This window comes from Protomyctophum parallelum (assembly GCF_964188405.1).
Source record: "Protomyctophum parallelum genome assembly, chromosome: 21".
NCBI lineage: Eukaryota > Metazoa > Chordata > Actinopteri > Myctophiformes > Myctophidae > Protomyctophum > Protomyctophum parallelum.
Genome location: NC_139713.1, coordinates 22,321,965 through 22,341,248, shown reverse-complemented (window position 1 = coordinate 22,341,248; position 19,284 = coordinate 22,321,965). Strand labels below are relative to the sequence as shown.

The 19,284-nt window shown below is 43.9% G+C and overlaps 1 protein-coding gene across 7 annotated transcripts in view; it reads left to right on the top strand.

The window, feature by feature from the left end:
- Window positions 1–670: 670 nt before the first annotated feature.
- The window catches only part of prrc2b (proline-rich coiled-coil 2B), a 34,249-nt gene continuing 15,635 nt past the window's right edge, over window positions 671–19,284 (top strand). For 3 of the 7 annotated variants that reach the window (XM_083794028.1, XM_083794033.1, XM_083794032.1), the window contains exons 1-17: window positions 671–819; window positions 3,723–3,901; window positions 4,479–4,656; window positions 5,363–5,465; window positions 6,029–6,092; window positions 6,472–6,615; window positions 7,240–7,574; window positions 7,917–8,053; window positions 8,158–8,327; window positions 8,659–8,740; window positions 8,864–9,014; window positions 10,219–10,594; window positions 10,861–11,048; window positions 14,915–15,131; window positions 16,273–16,495; window positions 17,001–18,724; window positions 19,062–19,175. In XM_083794028.1, coding sequence (XP_083650154.1) covers window positions 3,787–3,901; window positions 4,479–4,656; window positions 5,363–5,465; window positions 6,029–6,092; window positions 6,472–6,615; window positions 7,240–7,574; window positions 7,917–8,053; window positions 8,158–8,327; window positions 8,659–8,740; window positions 8,864–9,014; window positions 10,219–10,594; window positions 10,861–11,048; window positions 14,915–15,131; window positions 16,273–16,495; window positions 17,001–18,724; window positions 19,062–19,175 — 4,321 coding nt within the window. In that variant the 5' untranslated portion in view covers window positions 671–819; window positions 3,723–3,786. The remainder of the gene's footprint in view (window positions 820–3,722; window positions 3,902–4,478; window positions 4,657–5,362; window positions 5,466–6,028; window positions 6,093–6,471; window positions 6,616–7,239; window positions 7,575–7,916; window positions 8,054–8,157; window positions 8,328–8,658; window positions 8,741–8,863; window positions 9,015–10,218; window positions 10,595–10,860; window positions 11,049–14,914; window positions 15,132–16,272; window positions 16,496–17,000; window positions 18,725–19,061; window positions 19,176–19,284) is intronic. The other 4 variants (XM_083794034.1, XM_083794029.1, XM_083794030.1 and 1 more) reach the window with 4 other exon arrangements.

Genomic DNA, 19,284 nt, shown 5'->3' with positions numbered 1-19,284 from the left:
CAAGCCGAGATGCACTAATCTGTTTGCAAATATTGCAAATTAATAGAAAATTGCCACACTTATTTTTTTTAAAGAATGGCTATTTTGCATATCCCGTCTAAAATGATATAGCAGTAGGCCTATTATTTTGTATTTTCCCATACACATGTACGTGTATTGCTACTAATGTTGATGATGTCTGTATATTATTGTATATGCCTCTTGATGAATTGAATATAGAATATGCAATTTTTAATTTTCAAAAATCTTGAAAGTAGGCATCCCAACCTCCCTTTGCTTACATTTATTTTAGTTCTTAACCTTTTTAACTCGTTTTTCCTAATAAAGTTGGTTTTATTTTGTTTCTGTAAAGCAAGCATGTATTATAATATTGTCTCTAAGAATTTAATACACAGGATCACAATGGAAACAATTAGCCCTCTGGGTTTTTTGCGTTACCCTTTTAGCACCATTGTATAACGGTTATTATAACCAACTACCGGTATTTGCAAACTGTTAATAAAGTATTCAATCAATCAATCAATCAATTGGGTCACACAGGTCAGTTTCAGAATCATTGAAATGCTGCCAATGGGAGCCGCTAGATTTAAAGCCCTCGCCTCTGGTCCCTCCCCCAGCGACGTGTGACGGTGTACGGGAAGAAGAAGTGCTTCATATCCACATCCAGGCCGCTCTGGTCCCCAGCAACAACACTCACTGCTTCACGGGAGCAAGGAACAACCTTCGGCTGTACAATCGCCGTCCATCCTTTGAAGAAACAGCAAATCGTGGAAATATATCCCTGCCACTGACCTGAAGTTAATTTAAATCGCTTAATCGGTAAGTTACGGATGCGTGCGGTGGGGTTATTTTGCTCTTTTTTGGGACTCGCTCTCCTCCTCCGACTGCCCAGTTTTATTGTTGCTTTGTTCTGGGCACAGCAGCCATTTTTAATCGTCTTGTCCTATATTTCCATCGGCCGTCTTCCTTGGTACGGAACGCTGGAGAAAAACGGTAGAAATGTTTCTTGGATAATGTAATCTAAACGGCACCGCGTTTTAAAATGGACACCGAATGTAAATTGGTACTGATTCAGGGCAGGCTCAGCTAGGCCCTGTCTGTCTCTGTGCGGTTTGTTTTCCTATTTCCAGCCCAGGAACTTGTACTGTAGTTTGCGGAGCTAAAGGCTTCGTTTTTTAACCGGCCAACCTAGCACTGTTTTCTGTGGTGGTCAACCCTAAATAAAACACAAATTTGTTTTTGTAATAAACAAATATATGTAATATACAACAAATATACAATTCATCTAGGCCCTCTTAAATGCTGGTTTCATATAAGCAACCCATGTAAGTGTTTACATAGCCCTTTGGCTAGTATTTTTTAGCTAGTTCGGCTGCCTTGCTAACATCAAAGGACCTTGTTGTCGCCTTTAATTAAACCATGAAAACTCTGTAAGGTTGTCACCGACTCGGCTTGAGTTTAATCAAATTGCCTCCCCTTTACACGATACAAAGTAGTTATCTATTTGCGTACGATACATAATTTGCCGTTTTGTGTGACAGTAGCATTTTTCGTCCGAGGGGAAACAAGCTAGCTGGGTCTGGTCTAGCGAGGTCAAAATGTTCTGATGCGGATTCAGAAAAATCAAAATGTCACAGTCGACGATTTCAAATTGCATTTTCACTTCTACTGTACATGCAACGAGAAAAGAAATACACTCTTCTAGTCTTCCAGTTATGACGGCATTACGACAAGCTACGCTTTGTGATCTCACGGACATAACTTGTATACGTATGTCTCGGTTAAATTAAATGGGTTTATCCGGCATCGACAACCTCAACACTGTTATTCGGCACCGGCGGCTGCTTTGTGAAATTGTGCCCATTTGTAACGCCTATGCGTCGGCTTTGGGCGAGCGACCACCGAGGCATTGGTGCGATTCGCTGGTGATAAATGCTATTTGGTTAGCCATTTCACATTATCTATATCGACCACCTTACTAAGAAGGGTCTATCTGTAGCCTTGGATCTGTCAGCCTTGGACATCACCCCCAAATATATACTCTATATACTGTTTAATGGTCCATACAAATGCAAAGTAAAAAACCTGCCCAGTAGTAGCCTTGTGTTTAGTGTCCACTTTAGTGCCTCATTGGAAGGCCAGGGTTCCCATGTCGAGACATACTCAAGAGGATGGCTTTACACAAGCCGTCAACATCATAGTGTACCATGGAGTCAAGTTTTGTGCAGTTATTTTGAAATTGCACATAGTACTAGTTGATTGATATATTGTAAATCTCGGATTAGCCAACATGGACTGCATCTGGATCTGCTATGTGCAACATATTTGGGGGGGGGGGGGGGGGGGTTCACAAATGTTCACATTCAACCGATCTGTGGTTTTCCAGACTGCAATGGTAATGTTTTTCTTTTCGGAAGAGGTTTACTTTACGGTATGTATATCGGTACAGTATGCCTGCGCATGAGGGAGAGATTAATGGCATAATTTGATTGACCGCAGTATGGTCCCTCATATTGTCAAACGAAACCACTCCCTGGTTCTGCACCTGCAATCTTTTAGGTTCTATGTCCAAGGCAACTTACATGACTCAGCTGGTGTTTCACACTGGAAAATCACATAAACGCAACACCCTTAAATCAGACTAGAGCATTCTGAGTGAGAGGAAGGTGTTTGAAAATACATGTTTTCAAGAAGGCAGAGTCAGTTTTGATATGGCAGAGTATTGAAATGGTTTCAAATATATATATTTTGAGTTTTAACTACTTATTTTCGACCCTTAAAGAAACATTTGTCAGTTTATAATGCTTAACTCTAAACAATTCACTCTCAGGATAGGAAAACTCCAGCTATTGGTTTACACAAACAACGGCACCCCTAGAATATTAGAAATTGGTAGCGGATCGAAGAACCCACAGGAATTGGTGTCAGGCTCCGCGTTAATGCTGAATGCTCACCAGCAGCAGTGAGCAAATGTCCTGTTATGGTCCAGATCAGTGCTTCTGAAACAGTGGGTCTGACAAAAAAATACTCAATGTATATAAGCCCAAAACATGGCTTGTAGATTCGGCTATTTTCGGCTATTTTCACTAGTTTCGGCCTCAAGTTAATAAGTTTGGGAACCACTGGTCCAGATAGATCTCCGCTGCTCTGAGTGTCTCAGGCCAGCATCATATTCTTGTGGGTGAATATGTTAAAACTGAAGTAATTGGACAAAACGCTCATCCGTCTCCTTTTTTGTATTTTTAATTGTAATGGTTACATTTTCTCTGTTTGTGGCTGTGCGATGTGTGCATTACTAGGCCACTGGCAGTCTGCCTTGTTTTTGAACTCTCAAATGAATGGAAGGGCAGTGTAATTAATCTTAATTTGAAGCCTGTAGAAATAATATCCTGACTGATGTTTGTCTAAGCTTGACAATTTCATTAGTCATTGTGCTTGGTATTTTATACATGGCTGCATTATATTTTCAATTTCATGACTTGGAGTGATGGTTTATGTCCTGCTCCTAAAATGTTGTCATTTGTTTTGTACCTTTTTGTTCATGGATAAGACATTTTTAATTAAGTAGCATACTATTTGTAAGTTTCAGCTATTTTTTCATATTACTCACTTGTAATATCTCACTTGTAATATACAAAGAACGGGTATTTGGTCTAAAAATAGGTGTGTTTTTCAGTTTGTTGTTGCATCATGCTTGATTTAGTTTTCTTCTCATTCGACAGAACCAGAAAGCACTTGGAAAGCGGCGCAAACAAAAATTTCCATACTAGATGACATTACATCGCAATGTCCGATCGTTTGGGGCAAATAACCAAGTCCAAGGATGGGAAAAGCAAGTATTCCTCACTCAGCCTATTTGACAAGTACAAGGGAAAGTCAATAGAAACTCAGAAAACCACAGGTAAGATGCTGTCCATTCATCATAATTTCTGTACGTTTACAGAGGCTGTTGCCATACAGATTGTTTTTAATGAAATGCATTTGACAAGCCAGCTGAAATATTTAGAATGCATACAGTTAAGCTTATTCAAGTCAGTGAATGGGCTTAACTTGCATTGCTTTGGGCGGAAACCGTGCATTTCCAAAACTGTTACTTCAAGAAATGGGGTATGGAAAGTACCTTTCCTTTCAATGGATTCAGTGTAGTTATTATTAACTTGCAAGATCTTTTTAATACTTTTCATTGGCTAAATTATGTATAAAGCTCACAAACACTGAGACACATGTAACCACTCAAAATGTGGTGCGTTTATAGATCGTCTAATTTAGCTACTGTTACACATGATGAAGTAGGCCATTAATTAAAATAAAAAAAAACGTTGAAATACGGACCTGAGGTTTCTGCCCGACAGCAAGCAATAATACAATGCTTTTTAAATGTTGTAACGACAAATGTAATTGGACAGGTATTGGCTCTCATACTGTGTACCACTCCGCTTCTCCTTCCTTTCTCCGTTGTTCTGTTCATTTTCCCCCAGTAGTTCCGCGACATGGCTTACAAAGTCTTGGCAAAGTGGCTGCAGCCCGCCGCATGCCCCCACCTGCTCACCTGCCGAGCCTGAAGTCTGAAAACAAAGGAAACGATCCCAACGTGTTTATTGTGCCCAAAGACGGAACAGGATGGGCAAACAAGCAGGAACAGCCAGATCAAAAGAGGTGAGGACTAGATCCCAAACTATTCCATATTTTTGGGTCCTACTCTCATATTGAAATGGGGACACATCGGCTGCACAATTGCCACTACCGACAAAAGTCAAATGGCCAATATGTCGGCCAGACTGATATGTCGATCAGATATTTTGTGGTCTGAATGTCCTTGTTTAGGGACTCTCAACATCTTATAGGTGGTTCATCCCATAGTAACATTAAGACACTCATCCAATGAAGCTGGTATGGTTCCTAGTTACTTGTAGTTCTAATAGTGTATTTAATGTTTAATACATTTCACCATTGTTTTCACAAATATTCTCAAACTATGGAACCGGAACATTTATTCTGATGTCAATAAGCATTGCCTCCTAAGTTGTAATAAAATTGCTAGAGCACAGCTGTTCTAAGTGGATATGGATAATAATATTTGGCTTCATTGGTTTTGGCGATGTCACCGCCATGATTTCTCAAAGTGAAGCTGAATGCGTTCCATGAGCACTCCACATCCGCTGTGTTTCATGTTCCATGAGCACTGCACATCCGCTGTGTTTATGCCGTTGACATTATTGGCGTGTGAAAGAGAACAGTGACACTTCTATCACAGCCATATCTGTCACATCACTACATCATGAATTCAATATATATCGTTCAGCCCTAATGTGCTGATGTTCTGATGGCGTCTTTTTTCCCCTTTTCCCCCTCTTGTCCCCAGTACTATTGCATCAACAGCACAGCTGCCGGAGTTGCAGCCGCAGCTGGCTTTACAGAAATCTGTGTCCAATCTTCAGAAGCCCACAGCAGTAGCCAGCCAGGAGGTATGTGGGTGTGAAGGGCTTTATCGAACTTCACTGACATTGTAATCAGGGATGGAACCATTTTGACTCTAGTATTATGGTTTTTGGTACAGTCGGAAACTATATTTATTTTTTCCACTGGCATAAATATAGGTGTATATAGGTAAATATTAATAATGACTAGGCATGAAACGGTACTGTAATTTTGGGATACATGTTTTCAACTCGATCCTACAATAAAGTTGTTTGCTTTCACGCATTCTAGCCTACACAAGTGTTCCTTTGTAAAACACTCATGGTCATTTATTTTGTGCATTACACAGAGGAGGAATAAAGCCCTGAGAACACATTTTTGGTATTATTGCCAGTGCATACTTTACCTCTATTCATAGAGCTTAGTGAGATCAGTTTTCTCAGAAAAAAACTAGACTTGAACAAGTTGGTTGCATATGTCGATTAAAGACTTACTAAACCTGACATGAGTTGGTTCTGTACTTGGTGTATTTTGATTATGATTTAGCACACTGTTGGATTTTTCACCCAGTTTTTTTGTTTTTGTAATTGCATCCTTTTGATTTCCACAGAGCACAAACGCAGGTGGACCAAAGCAATGGGCCCAGCTAAATGGAAAGGCACTAGAGCAAGGTGGTGAGTCATCTTAATTCATAGTGTATGACACACTGAAACAAATTATATTGATATTTAATCAGATTTCTAACACTTGGTGGCAGGTGCCAATAGAGTGGCAAAGTTTGTAGTCTCAAACATACAAGCTCACAATGCAGTGCAACAGCTTGTAAATGGGCTATTTTCACTGTCACCTATAATATATGCCCAAATTATGGATTGATTAATAATTGATTATTTTTAAGCAATTATCATTTTTATAACCAACTAAATTGATTTGTTTAACTGTTAACCCTACACTATGGTCCTTGACTTTGATGTTTGCAACACTGCATCTGTTTACTTGTGTCGGGCTGACATTTTGTTTTTTCTTGGATGCCTGTTGCCATGGTAACTGCAGGTTCAAGGGCCTCAAACCGACTTCAGCCCTTCTCTCACGAGGAATTTCCCACGCTGAAGGCAGCTGGGGAACAGGACAAGGCTGGCAAGGAAAAAAGCGTCTTCGATCCGTCGTATGGGCCCGGACCAAGCCTCCGCCCCCAGAGTAGGTTTGGCAAGACAATGGGGAGAAATATTGGTGATTTATTGGTTCATAGAAGGAGCTGACCCACATTCTTAATTGCTTTTATTCGCTGCTGTCGTGGTAACGTGCGATGCTGCTCATTTCTAACAAAATGAACATGTTCTGAAATCTTAACTCTTATGGTTTTTCATCATTTCAAGTCAAATGGGCTCTGATTGACAACATTTGGGGATAGGTGACATCGTCGGCTAGAGTCTAGCCGCTAGACCCTTTCACATCCATGCTGTCTTTATTACGAAGTAAATGTTGGTCGATCAGGCTCAACCTCGACTCAAATATGAAGCCATAGAGAACTGCTGTCATAGAATGGCCACATTAAGTCTGAAATTGATGTGAAGCCTTTATTGAACCCAGTCTTTTATTTTTCCCCACCAATATTTATTGCATTATAAACACATTCATTATGCATCAGCAGCAATTGGTTCTTCTACAACTCGTAGCTTGTAGGTCATCTTTGAAAAAAGTTGAAACTTTTGAAAGCTTTTGCCTGACATGCCCAAAATAGTAAAGTGCTTGAACAAAAGTCAAGTTAAAAAGGTGCAATTTGTACATTTCTTAATGTTCACCGTTTCCTTCCCTCTCAAGATGTGACCAGCTGGAGGGAGGGGGGTGGGAGGAACCTCCAACCTTCGTCCATGCCACTCGGCCTGCCCGCAGACCCCGAGGGCAAGCTCAGTGCCATGGCTGAGACCACCGCCACGCCTCCACCCTCATCTCACCCTGCCTCTATCACCGGCTCCGCTGGCCCTGCCACCACCACCACCTCCAGCGCTGTCACAGCCCAGTCCCCGGTTCCAGACCCCAAGGAGCCCAGTCTGCGACCGGCCCAGCCTGTCCGCAGGACAACCATCCCAACTGCCTTGCAGAGCCACAACCACCGCACCCCGACGGCTGTCTACCACGACATGCTGCCTGCATTCGTAAGTACCAACCATAGTTTGAACATAAACTATGGTTTATCTACAACCTCGCCGTGATGTCGTGAGCTTGTAGATGTACCATTTTCAGTCAATGTCCTACCTCTCCAGAATGGGAATGCTAGGGTTCAAGTAAATTATTGATAGGTTTTGGTCAACTGACGTTCATCAGGCATCGGGTGCCTGATGATTGTCGGTTGACTGAACTTTTGCCGTAATATTTGTATGTAAGGCAATTTGAGACTTTGCGGCAGTAGACTTTTAAAGATGGCTCATATCCCTGATACTATTAACAATAATATAGATTTAATTAATATCTGCTCTGTTCGCCCTGTCTTCTGTCAGATGTGCTCCAAAGACACCCGTGAGGCCCCAGGCCATGTCCCCACCACTGCCCATGTCCCCACCACCGTGGTGGCCCCAGCCCGCTTTGACAACAGACCCAGCTTCAGGCAAAACTTTACCAATCCAGAGTCCGTCAAGTAAGTTCTGTTACAGCCACTGTGCGTAAATGGTTCCAATAGGCCCAACGAAAACATGTTGACCTCTGCCAGTTCATTCAACCGTTTCCCCTCTCCCTGTTTAGTGGTGAAGTAAAGAGAGAGAATCGCTTCGGCCGAGCTTCGCCTCGCCTCAGTTCTCAATCTCAACCCATCCGCCGTCCGGGTGAGCGACCTTCACGGCCAGCCATCGTCAACCCAGAAGACCTGAAGGACCTGGATGAGCTTGACGTTGACACTGAGGACGGATGGGCTGGTAAGGACACGCAGTGATTAAAGTGACTTCAATCATCTAGAATGGAGACTTTCTACAGTTAAATATGAAATTAATATGCATTTAATTTAATATTTAAGTGTAGAAGGTCTCTTAAGTATCCTATTTGTTTGTTCTGAGTCTTGGGTGAGTTTACCAAAGTGGATCTTATTCCACTCCTCACAGTATGTAAAATGTGGTGGAAGGGTGGATTTGGCTTCAAAATCTATATAATTATATATGTATTTATGAGATTATAACATGGGTCACATTATTTGAATTGTTCATTTAAAATGATCTGTTGCCTGTCTTAAATCTGTTTTTCTTGTTCCAGGGATTCATGAAGAAGTTGATTACGGCGAGAAGCTCAAATTCAGTGACGATGAAGATGAACACGGTGAAAAGAAACAGATGTGGTGAGACTGCTTATCTCTAAAGAGTTTTGAAAAGACCGCCGCCCGGCCTTTGTGTTTTGTTGGGCTGTTGAGCAAAGGAATGTGGGAACAAAGGTCCTCATTTTAATGTGATTGTGTTTGCAGGGCGGAGTGGGCGAGGGAGAACCAGCATCAGCGTGAGTGCCAGCCCTCCGAAGGACTGTATCCTCAAGAGACCCCTGAGGAGACTTACCCCTATCACCACCATGATCTCACCCGGAAGCCCAGTGTCAGATATCCCCCTATAGAGACCCAGGTAATTCAAATGGAGCTAAAATATTGTTGCTTTCTGGTAGAAACCTTACATCTCCGTATTTCAACCTTTTTTTTGTTTTTGCTACAAGCTCACATTGTTGCTCACTTGTAGAAAAAAAGTGTGCCAGTGTTTTTTTTTCTTCTAAATTTTGAATCAATGTATTCACACACAAGCTTGTGACTAAATAAAAGAAACAAGCATTTCACCCGACATGATGGTGGTTCACTCCGTTAATAAAACCAATATAAAATACATGATGGTCTTGGCCTTATGTCAGCACCCAGTTGTGGAGAGAAGTGGGCCTGGGCTTCAGACCGTGACTGAGAACCAGTCCAACGGGTGCTTCCCTTACGCTGGCTGACATGTGACATTCTGCCTCACTGATGGGCTCCTTCGGTGCCGGGTTTCACTTTGCTGGCAGGTCGGAGAGAGGAAGGGGTGACCCAGCAGTGGTAGTTGCCAGCTCACTTGGAACTGGTGTGGACCATGTTTTACTAGTGCAAACTAGTACATGGGCATAACCCTAAGCATGTGGCTGATTAAGTAGGGCCCTACCTTAATACTACATATACAATTTCTTGTAACATTTAATAAATGTTTGAATTGGTCAAACTCGCAGTAGAAGCCCTGTTCAGAAGCATCTTCCATAAACCACAATGGTCTCGGTCTCTCAGATATAATATAATATAATTCTACATATTGTGCTAATGTTTAGTGAACAGAGGGGGGAATCCTTTCACGCTGTTTCACAAATCACAGATTGGGACTTGGCCTGACTATTTTATTTTTGCTTTAATCCATGCAGTAATCCAACAAGGTAAAGAATCTCATAAATGGTGTAGACGGTATAAATGGTGTAACACAGAGGAAGAGCAAATCTTAAGACCTGGATACATTTGAACCCATTAAGATCTGTGTCGCCTTACCTTTTAACCATTATCTTGAGCTTGTAGATCTGCCATTTTTTCCAACGGTTAAAGTTTATAGCGCGACTCCTGTGCTATGAGCTTGTAGATCTGCTTTTCTTTTATTGTGAAAATGTGGCGCAATCTTTGAATATATTCTTTCACAGCAAACGTTTTGAACATGTATCATATCTTCTCTTCCGGGGGTGTCCAATGACATAATGTTTGGGGTCCTTGACATGAAATAGTTTGAAACCTAGGGTTTTCAGAGAACTGATTTCCTCTGTTCCCCTCTCCAGACCCAGCAGAAGAGCAGCTTGGGGCCCGGCCCGGCCCACCAGGGCGAGCGCCTGGACGAGCAGGACGAGCACCAGCAGCGCCAGTCTTTGACGCAGGCTCCCCCACCCAGGGCCAAGTTTGTGTCGGCCGAGCTTTCGGAGGCCGTGGAGCGAGCCCGCCGGCGCCGCGAGGAGGAGGAGCGCCGCGCCCGCGAGGAGCGGCTCGCGGCCTGCGCCGAGAAACTCAAGAAGCTGGACGAGAAGTTCGGGAAGCCCGAGCGGCAGACGTCAAAGACGGAGGAGTGCCCGACGGATTCTTCGGACAAGGACTCCTCGCTGTCGCCGACCCGAGAGCAAAGCAAACCCCAACGGGAGAGCTGGCAGTACACTTCAAAGGGTGAGAGAAGCCTCAGAATCAGAATACATGCCGTTTAAAAAAAATAGCTTGCAATTTCTTTTCAAAATGGCCGTCTACAAGCTCACATGTCTCATCGCAACACGTTGTGATCTTGTAGAAGGGGCCATTTGATTTTTTTTAATATGCTTTATTGTTTAATATAAACCAAAACATGCAGATAATATTGGACTTATTAGGGGGGAGGGGTAAATGAAACGTGCACAGCTCGACAGCTGTAAACCTTCCAAATGTTTTCCCTCTTCCAGATCCGAATGAGGGCACCCACTCGCCCATCCCAGACTACCGGGAAGAGCCCGTTTTCTCTGCCTATCGCAGCAGCGAGGAGGAGGGCCAGGAGCCTACTTCACCCTTAGGGGACAGCAGTGGGCATCAGCCTTCTAAGCCTGTTCCACCCCGCTTTCAGAAGCAGCCACAGCAGCACCACCAGCAGCAGGTGAGGGCCTGGTGACACCCCTTCAAACCCCCCAATGTCCTAATGACAATCTAATGCCTACACACCCCCTGCACACACCCGCCTTAAAGGTTCCTCTTTTTTTAATTGTCGAATTGGATCTATATAGGTGGAGACGGTTAATCTATATAGGTGGATGCACGTATACCCGTATGCATGTCACGTGTGTCTTTTAGGGCTGCAACTATCAATTTCTTTATTATTCTATCGATTGCTTTTTCGATGAAATGAATAATCAAGAAGCACGTTTTTAAATATTTAATTTTATATATAAACTGTGAAAGACCAAGTGATTTTCTCGATTAGTCCCATTAACTGTTGCAGCCCTATTAGACTTAACGGTCCATTTATGCTACTGTATTCAAAGGAATTGCTTTTTTTCTATCAATCACTCACCCCGTATAGCCATGAATGCATGGAGAATCTTTGTTGCGACTCATGTCTAAAAATTGACCCATGCATGCAAAGCTGAAGTGACGAGCAACTGAAAAATTGTTTCTTCAGAAGCCAATGATGTTAACTAAACCGTGATTGTGAAACAAATATTTTAAAAATCTTTTTATTTTATTAGACTTTTTTTATTAGTTCGATTAACTGTTGCATCCTTAATGTATTCACATATTTGTATGCATACAGAACAGATATATTAATGTATTTGAATATGGATGAATGTCTTTTTCTTTGTTTTCATTGATTTTCTTTCCTGTTTATTTGCATCACTGCGTGTATGCTATCATTTTTCTTTTCTATTTTTACAATAATTGCAAGGAGATTAAATTAAACTGGACAATGTGGTTGTAATGACCTTTTTAAGAAATTGCAATAAAAGTGATAAAACAATTACAATGTAATTCCTCTGGGGGGCCATTCTGTAAGGAAAGACAAGAGTTGAAGCTTGGTTCAGCACATAAACACAACTGATAAATGTCTGATTAGGGCTAATGGCAGGAAGGAGAATGGATAGGAGAGCTAAACATTAGTCAAGACATGTTTTTCTTTTTTTTTTACTGAGGGTTTTGTTATGGGCCCCTATGTAGGAATTTAAATGACAAAATACAGTTGGGATGTCTTTGTCGCAGATGAGGGGGGGACAGGCATGGTGTCGTTGGTAGAGCCCATGGGAATCTGGTCAAGTATAGTGTTTTAGTGGTTAAATGCATCTAACCTGATTTGGCCCACTTGGTCTGAGCTAATTGCGACCAAAGGTCGCAGTTAACTATGGAATCGTGAGGTTTTCAAAATCCCCATACATGGGGAAGCCCCCATATATTGTGTACAGGTCATCAGGGATGATGGTAAATGTGACCTGTCGCAATTAAGGCAATATATGGAGATCCCTGATGTCATCAATATTAGTAAATGGATATATGTCAGAACCTGTTATGACATTCCATATGTTGATCCTTCCCCATCCATCATTCCCATTCGATGTCTCCCTTTTGACTGATGTCCATTTAAACTCTAGACTGGCCTGCCCCAAAGTTATTTGTGCAGCCGTGCCTGGCAGCCGGCGAAAACAGTTCTTAACAGTCCCGAAAATTAAGGCCTTGCCCTACCTCGGCCCTCATCAAACCCTGTACACTCAAGACACTGCCCCCGCTGCCACCCATAGATCTCCATATATGGAGTTGACCTGTTCTGACATTCCATATGTTGATCTGACCTCATCAAACCCTGTACACTCAAGACACGCTCCATATATGGCCCGTGCACGCTTCTTACTCGTTCACTTTAAAAAATAAACATGGATATCCCATCTACATCACTTACTATTGCCAATTGTCACATCAGAACTTTGAGTGGTTGAAATGAAATAAATGTACAAGCTCCCAACATTTTTCTGTTTCAAGAGATACATGGGTAAAGTTTAGAAAAAAGAAACCTGGAAAACAGTTTGATAAGAAAGCACAATATAAATGAAATGAGGGAATGCTTCTTTGCAAGCAAGTAGGGAAAGATTTTCATGCCTTGGGTGTGCTGAAAGCAAGTCATGTTTTAGTGTAGTGATGGACCACCTACTGCAGAATGGCTCCCTTGATGTGGAAGTGCATATGCCAGTCAAACCGATGAAACCCCATAACATTTCAGTGGGATTCTAATGAGGTTTCTTTTAGGGTAATTACGGCATATAAGTAATTTAACTTTTTCAATTAAAACTATAATCAAGCACTTATATATATTTTTTTCTTTATATTAATCAATTCTGGGGGAAGAAATTCTGATTTCTTAAATTGGTTGCAGACCTATTTATAATACATAGGGTGTTTATGTCCCGAGTGTTGAGCTATTATATATTCAATTGAATGTCACATCTGTACTGTAGCCATCGCAAGCCAGACATCCTCCATATGTTTAATAATGGAATGACTTGGGCGTGAAGCTGAAGTAGCTTTTCCATAACATAGGATGGAAGACAATGATGAATGATGTTAACTAAACAATGATTGTGTTTATAATAAGCTTGCATTTCATTTCACACATCGTTGCACTTTTGTAAATGTGCAACAAATGTTTTATATATATATATATATATATAGGTTAATCACTGCGAAGGCAATTCAAATTGTTTTTTGTTATCGATAAGCTATCTTGACGTTTCCAATTCATTGCTAAATCATTTCAGCAATATTACACGCTGTAAAATAAGACTGGGTAAACTAGACCTGAGTTGGCTCTGTACTTGGACCACGTTTTTCAGTCTGCACCAAATCTCTTTGCAAAAATATCCATACCTACAAGCTCACACACAACGCATCGCATTTGCCTCTTGTAAGCTAGGTCTGATTGCCTTTCATCCTGTCTTTATATACAGTATTTGTATTTTACTCTAAGATCTTAAACCATGATTTATTTTGTATTGAAGTTTTGTCATGACATGACCTTTTAGATATTCCTGCGAGAACATCCTCTGTCGCGTGGAAACTCATGTGTCAAACTGTTACAAAAACGGCAAAAGTAGCCGATCTATGAGCTTGTGGATCTGCCACTTTTGTGTACACTTTTGTGCATACCGGTATTTACAAAAAAGAAGAAGTTAAACTGACAACAGCAATGTAGTTCCATCCATCTTCATCCGCTTGTCATGTCGTGGAGGCAGCAGTTCCAGCAGAGACTTGCCTTTCTGGTCTTCCTAGCTGGGAGTGCCTGGCAAATCTCCCTTTGGAGACTAGATGCCCGAACCACCTCAACCTTTCTTCATCAAGGAGCAGCCGCCTGTATCCGTGATGTCATTATGACCCACATTTCATGACCATTTATGTCAGAGTAGGAATAGAAGGTAGACCGGTAGACTTTTGATTTGGAGAATATTGTGAATGAAGTGTCAGTCTGGTGACATTGCCGTGCTAGGAGGGTTGCTACCATCATTGATGGACATAATGTTCACTATTTGCTATTGTTGTAACATGAACTTGTTTGCCTATATTTGCATAACCAGTTAAACCCTGTATACTGTTGTTGAGCATCAAATAGCAGATCTACAAGCGCACGACGGCTCGAAGATGTGCTATCTTTGCAGAATGTTCATCTTTTATTTATTTATTTTGCACAACGTCCACCTTATTTGTGGCATGCCCAGAGTAGGGACGGGTCACGCTCGGGGTTCATGTGGTTAACCCATTCTGAACGGGAACCCCTTTTGGTGTTTTAACTAAGCATTATGTTATACTTTAGCTATTGAAAAATAGCAGATCTACAAGCTACGAGCTTGTAGGTCTGCTATTTTCTTTTTATCGTGAAAATGCGGCACAAATCTTTGAATATATATTCTTTCAGAAGACTTTTAATTTCGATGTCAGACCTAAACGGGTTAATTAAAGAGGTTCCATCCCTTCTGTTCCCTCCTCCAGGAGCAAGCGTACAAGATGCAGCACTGGCAGCAGCAGCAGCAGCAGCCGGGCCACGCCCCCGCCCCCTCCGGCTCCAGCCACCCCCAGCGGGGTTACTATCCCCCGCACGTGCTCGGCTTTGACCCCCGGTGGATGATGATGCCCCCCTTCATGGACCCGCGCATGGCCCAGGGGCGGTCTCCGGTCGACTACTATCCCAACGCCGTGCACTCGTCAGGTGAGCGCCGGCTTAAAAGCAGTGGTCCTCAAATATTTTCCTGTCGAGGTTTCTCCAGATTGATATGTATTTGGCAGCGGAACCCCCTTCTGAAATGTTTTGGGCCAGGGGCCAGAAGATTTGTGTTTAAAAATAGAGTAAAATGTTGAGGTTCTCTCTGGGAGTAACACTAACGAGGATGGATAGGATCAGGAACGAGTACATCAGAGGGACAGCGCATGTCAGATGTTTTAGAGATAAAGCCAGAGAGGCCAGACTGAGATGGTTTGGACACGTACAGAAGAGGCATAGTGAGTATATCGGTAGAAAGATGTTGAGGTTGGAACTGCCAGGCAAGGAGGCCTAGAGGAAGACCAAAGAGAAGATGTATGGATGTATTGAAAGAGGACATGAAGTTAGTTTGTGTGAGAGAAGAGGAGGCAGAGGACAGGGTGAGATGGAGGCAGATGATTGGCTGTGGCGACCCCTGAAGGGAAAAGCCGAAAGGAAAAGGAGATTCTTCAAACACTTTCAAGATCTTTCAAAAAATATTCAGGAATATCAGATGTACAAGCTCGCAGCTCACGGGCTGTGAGCTTGTACATCTGCTTAACACGGCCGCTGTGTTAAGTATAGCATATGGGTGGGCCATGGACGTTTTAGAGATTTTCAAGACCCAGAAAAGGTGGCTTAACCGATTTTGGACTGAGGCTGATCTAAAAACACTGTCTAAATCCTGACCCAAGTTTTGTGAATAACTTCAAATATTTATATAGCAGCATCACATTTTTGTAATTTTTTAATACTGTACATACTGTACAGAACCCCAAAAGGGGTTCCCGTCCAGAAGGGGTAAAACACCAAAAGGGGTTCCTGCGAGGAATACTCAAATGCATTTTCCTCCTCTGCTCTATCATTTACTCACCCTGTGATGCCAAGGCGAAGTTTGTATCATATTCCTTTATGGTAAAGGTAGAATCCAAAAGTTGAAAAAGAAAGAATTGCAAGAAAAAAAATACATACATTTAATCATTAAGTGTCCTGTATCCAGTGTTGTCATAGTTGTTTGCACATTAGAATGTGATGTTCCGTGTCATCACCAGTTTTGTTATGTTTTTCTCAAAGTGTAAAAAAAAATAATCTGGACATTGTGGGGTTTAAGTTTTTGCTTTTTGCACAGGAATGATGAAACCCGTAATGCACCAGGACCACCTCAACAGCCCTGGCTCGGATGAAGGCTGCCACCCTGGCCTCCATCAGGAGAGAAGGGCCCCATCCACTGAGCCTTACCCCGCGTGGAGCCAAGATGGATACCCCCTCCGCAGTTTCACCCCGCCCTACCAGAGACAGCACGAGAGCTCGGACGGCGGACAGCCAGATGACAGGTTAGTTGACCCATTGTGACCTAGCTGAGACCAGATTCTACAAATGTCTTCGACATCCTAACAGTTTCTGAAAAGTTTTTGATGTTTCTATGTCAGTGGTCTCAAACCTTTTCATGTCAAGGACCCCCAAATATTACATCGCCGACCCCCATCTCGAAAATATGTTGTCCCCAAGCAAAGATATGAGTTAAAAACATTCTGTGTGAGAGAATATATATTCAAAGATTTGCATTTTGCACATATTTTCACAAATTTTCTAAGATAGCAGATCTACAAGCTCGTAGATGAGTTTAGGATTAGGAAGGTATTCTACTAATACCTTCCTAATCTGTGGTTCTCAAACCTTTTCGTGCCAAGGACCACCCAAAATGATATGTATTTGGCTGTGTATCCGACATGTAAATGGGAGGCCAAATTTAGACCCACTGTTTTACAAAAACTAAATAATAATGGTCACTTACAGCGTCCGTTTAATCTCCCGTTTCCACCTTTTTCTTTCCCACAGAGGTGACGTGGCCTGCTCCCAGCGGGAGTCTTATGAAGAGAGGCCCACTGAGTGCCTGGACCACCCATCAGATGAGCAGGGCTACCAGCAGAACCACCACCACGAGCAAGGCCTGCTCACCACCGTTCAGAGCCACTCCCAGCAGCATACCGAGGGCGACTACCCCAAGCAGGACCCCAGAGACAAGCACCCAAAAGACGGGCCTGAGCCTCGCAGCGAGCCCTTCGATGGCGCCACAGACAATTGGAGAAGGGACGGAAGCCAGAACAAAGACGGCGGACTCGGTGCAGTCCAAGGCCAGTGGTCCGAGCCCGTCTCTAGTTCCACCAGCAGTGTCAGTCAGCCGCCTGAGACTGGCGGACGCATGCTGATCCGAAGGACGGGGCCAATTAAGAAGCCGGTGCTCAAAGCGCTCAAAGTGGAGGACAAGGAGAACGAGAAACCCAAACCGGAGCCAGAGGAGAAGCCAGTTCCTTACCGCCTGGAGAAGGAAGTCCTCACCAACGTGTATGACTTGAAGAAAGATAACCAACCCATTGGCAACAACAGGCGCTCAGCCTCGCCTGCCGTTGTCGAGAAGCAGCCCGAAGAGAAGCAGCTTCCGTCACTGCCACCGGCTCCAGCCAAACCAGAGAGAGCCGTCAGCACGCAGAGCGAAGACTCCCACAAAGACAGTGGCTGGGACAGCAGCAAGAGCCAGTCATCCAGTCACAGCCAGGACGGCCGGGATACCCAGCAGGCGCCTCGTCGGAACAACTGGATCTTCATCGATGAGGAGCAGGCCTTTGCCGGGGCCAGGGGAGCGGGCAGAGGGGGCCGTTCCAGGGGCGGCTTCCGAGAGTTCAGCTCTAGAGGAGGAGGAGGAGGTCGAGGCGGCAGAGGTGGAGACAACCTCCGCGGGAGTTATAACAACAACAGCAGCAGCAGCAGCAGCGGGGGCCAAAGGGCGGGTAGAGGCCGAGGGCCCATCAGGGAGTTTGTCAAGGTGGAGGATCTCCAGAGGGGGAAACCGCGCAGGCGGAATGTCAGCGAAACCATGAGTGAGACCTCGGAGTACGAGGAGCTGCCGAAGAGGCGTCGCCAGAAAGGCTCCGAAAACGGCGAGGGTTACGAGTCTGGAGAGGTCCGGAAGGCGGACAGAGACTCTTGGAGGTCCAACAAAGTCTACACAGAAGACCAGGCAGCCATCGACGCCAGAGACAAGGCCAAGGCCCACAACAGGGGCTTTGGGGGACAACGCGCGTTGCCTCCCAGGCTGAACACCACCACCGCGGCCGGCTACAACCAGGGCTTCGGGGGCTCACGGGACAACATCTCCACCTGGAGGGGCAGAGGGACCCAGTTCAGCAGCAGCGGCGGAGGAGGCGCTCCGTTGCAAGAGAACGGTTACGGTCCCGGAGCGGTAGTAGACACCTCTTACTCCCGCAGAGCCCCGCTGCCCGCCGAGCGCGAGCCCTCGCAGTACACCCCCAAGTTCAACGCCTCTTTCATGGAGAACGGCACAGAGGAGCGCGGAGGAGGAGGAGGAGAGTACTACTTGGAGAACGATAATAACCCCGCCGCCGCCTTGAGGAGGCGGCGGCCGCCCCGCCAGGACAAGCCGCCGCGCTTCCGCCGCCTGCGGCAGGAACCCGAGGCCGGCCCGGGAGGCCAATGGACCAGCGATGAGTACATCAACGGAGGAGGAGACTTCACCACCAACCCACCAACCAGCTGGCCCAGCGGTCAGTATTGTGTTGATTTTGTCGACTTAAAACTGGCGAAAAACGTTCGTCGACTACCTTTTCTCACTGAGGAAAATGTATAATGTAATTGTATGCTTCATTGTATGCTGAAAATAGCAGATTTGTCATTATGACGCCATCAAGGTCTGCCAAAATAAATTTGAGTCTAAATCAACTGTAGATGTAGTCAACTTAAACTAGACCAACACTAAAACATTTCAGTTGACTACAATGTGACTAAAACTAATGACAATGTGACAATGACAAAAAATGACAAAAATGATTCAAAGGACTATGACTAAGACTAAAATCAATGTTTTGCGGTCCAAATCAACAGCAACAGGTCAGTACAGTGGCGGGCGCTCCTCCGGCCAACACGGCCACCAGGCCGAGGACTGGGACACGGGCTCGGAAAACAGCGACTTTGGAGACTGGAGGGAGAAGCGAGGCGGTAGGGCTGTCACCATTACACACATTGAACCTGACCATTATTTGTCGCAATAGTTGCGATTAACGACTTAATTGTGTTTTTTTGGCGTTGGAAATTGGAACACATAATA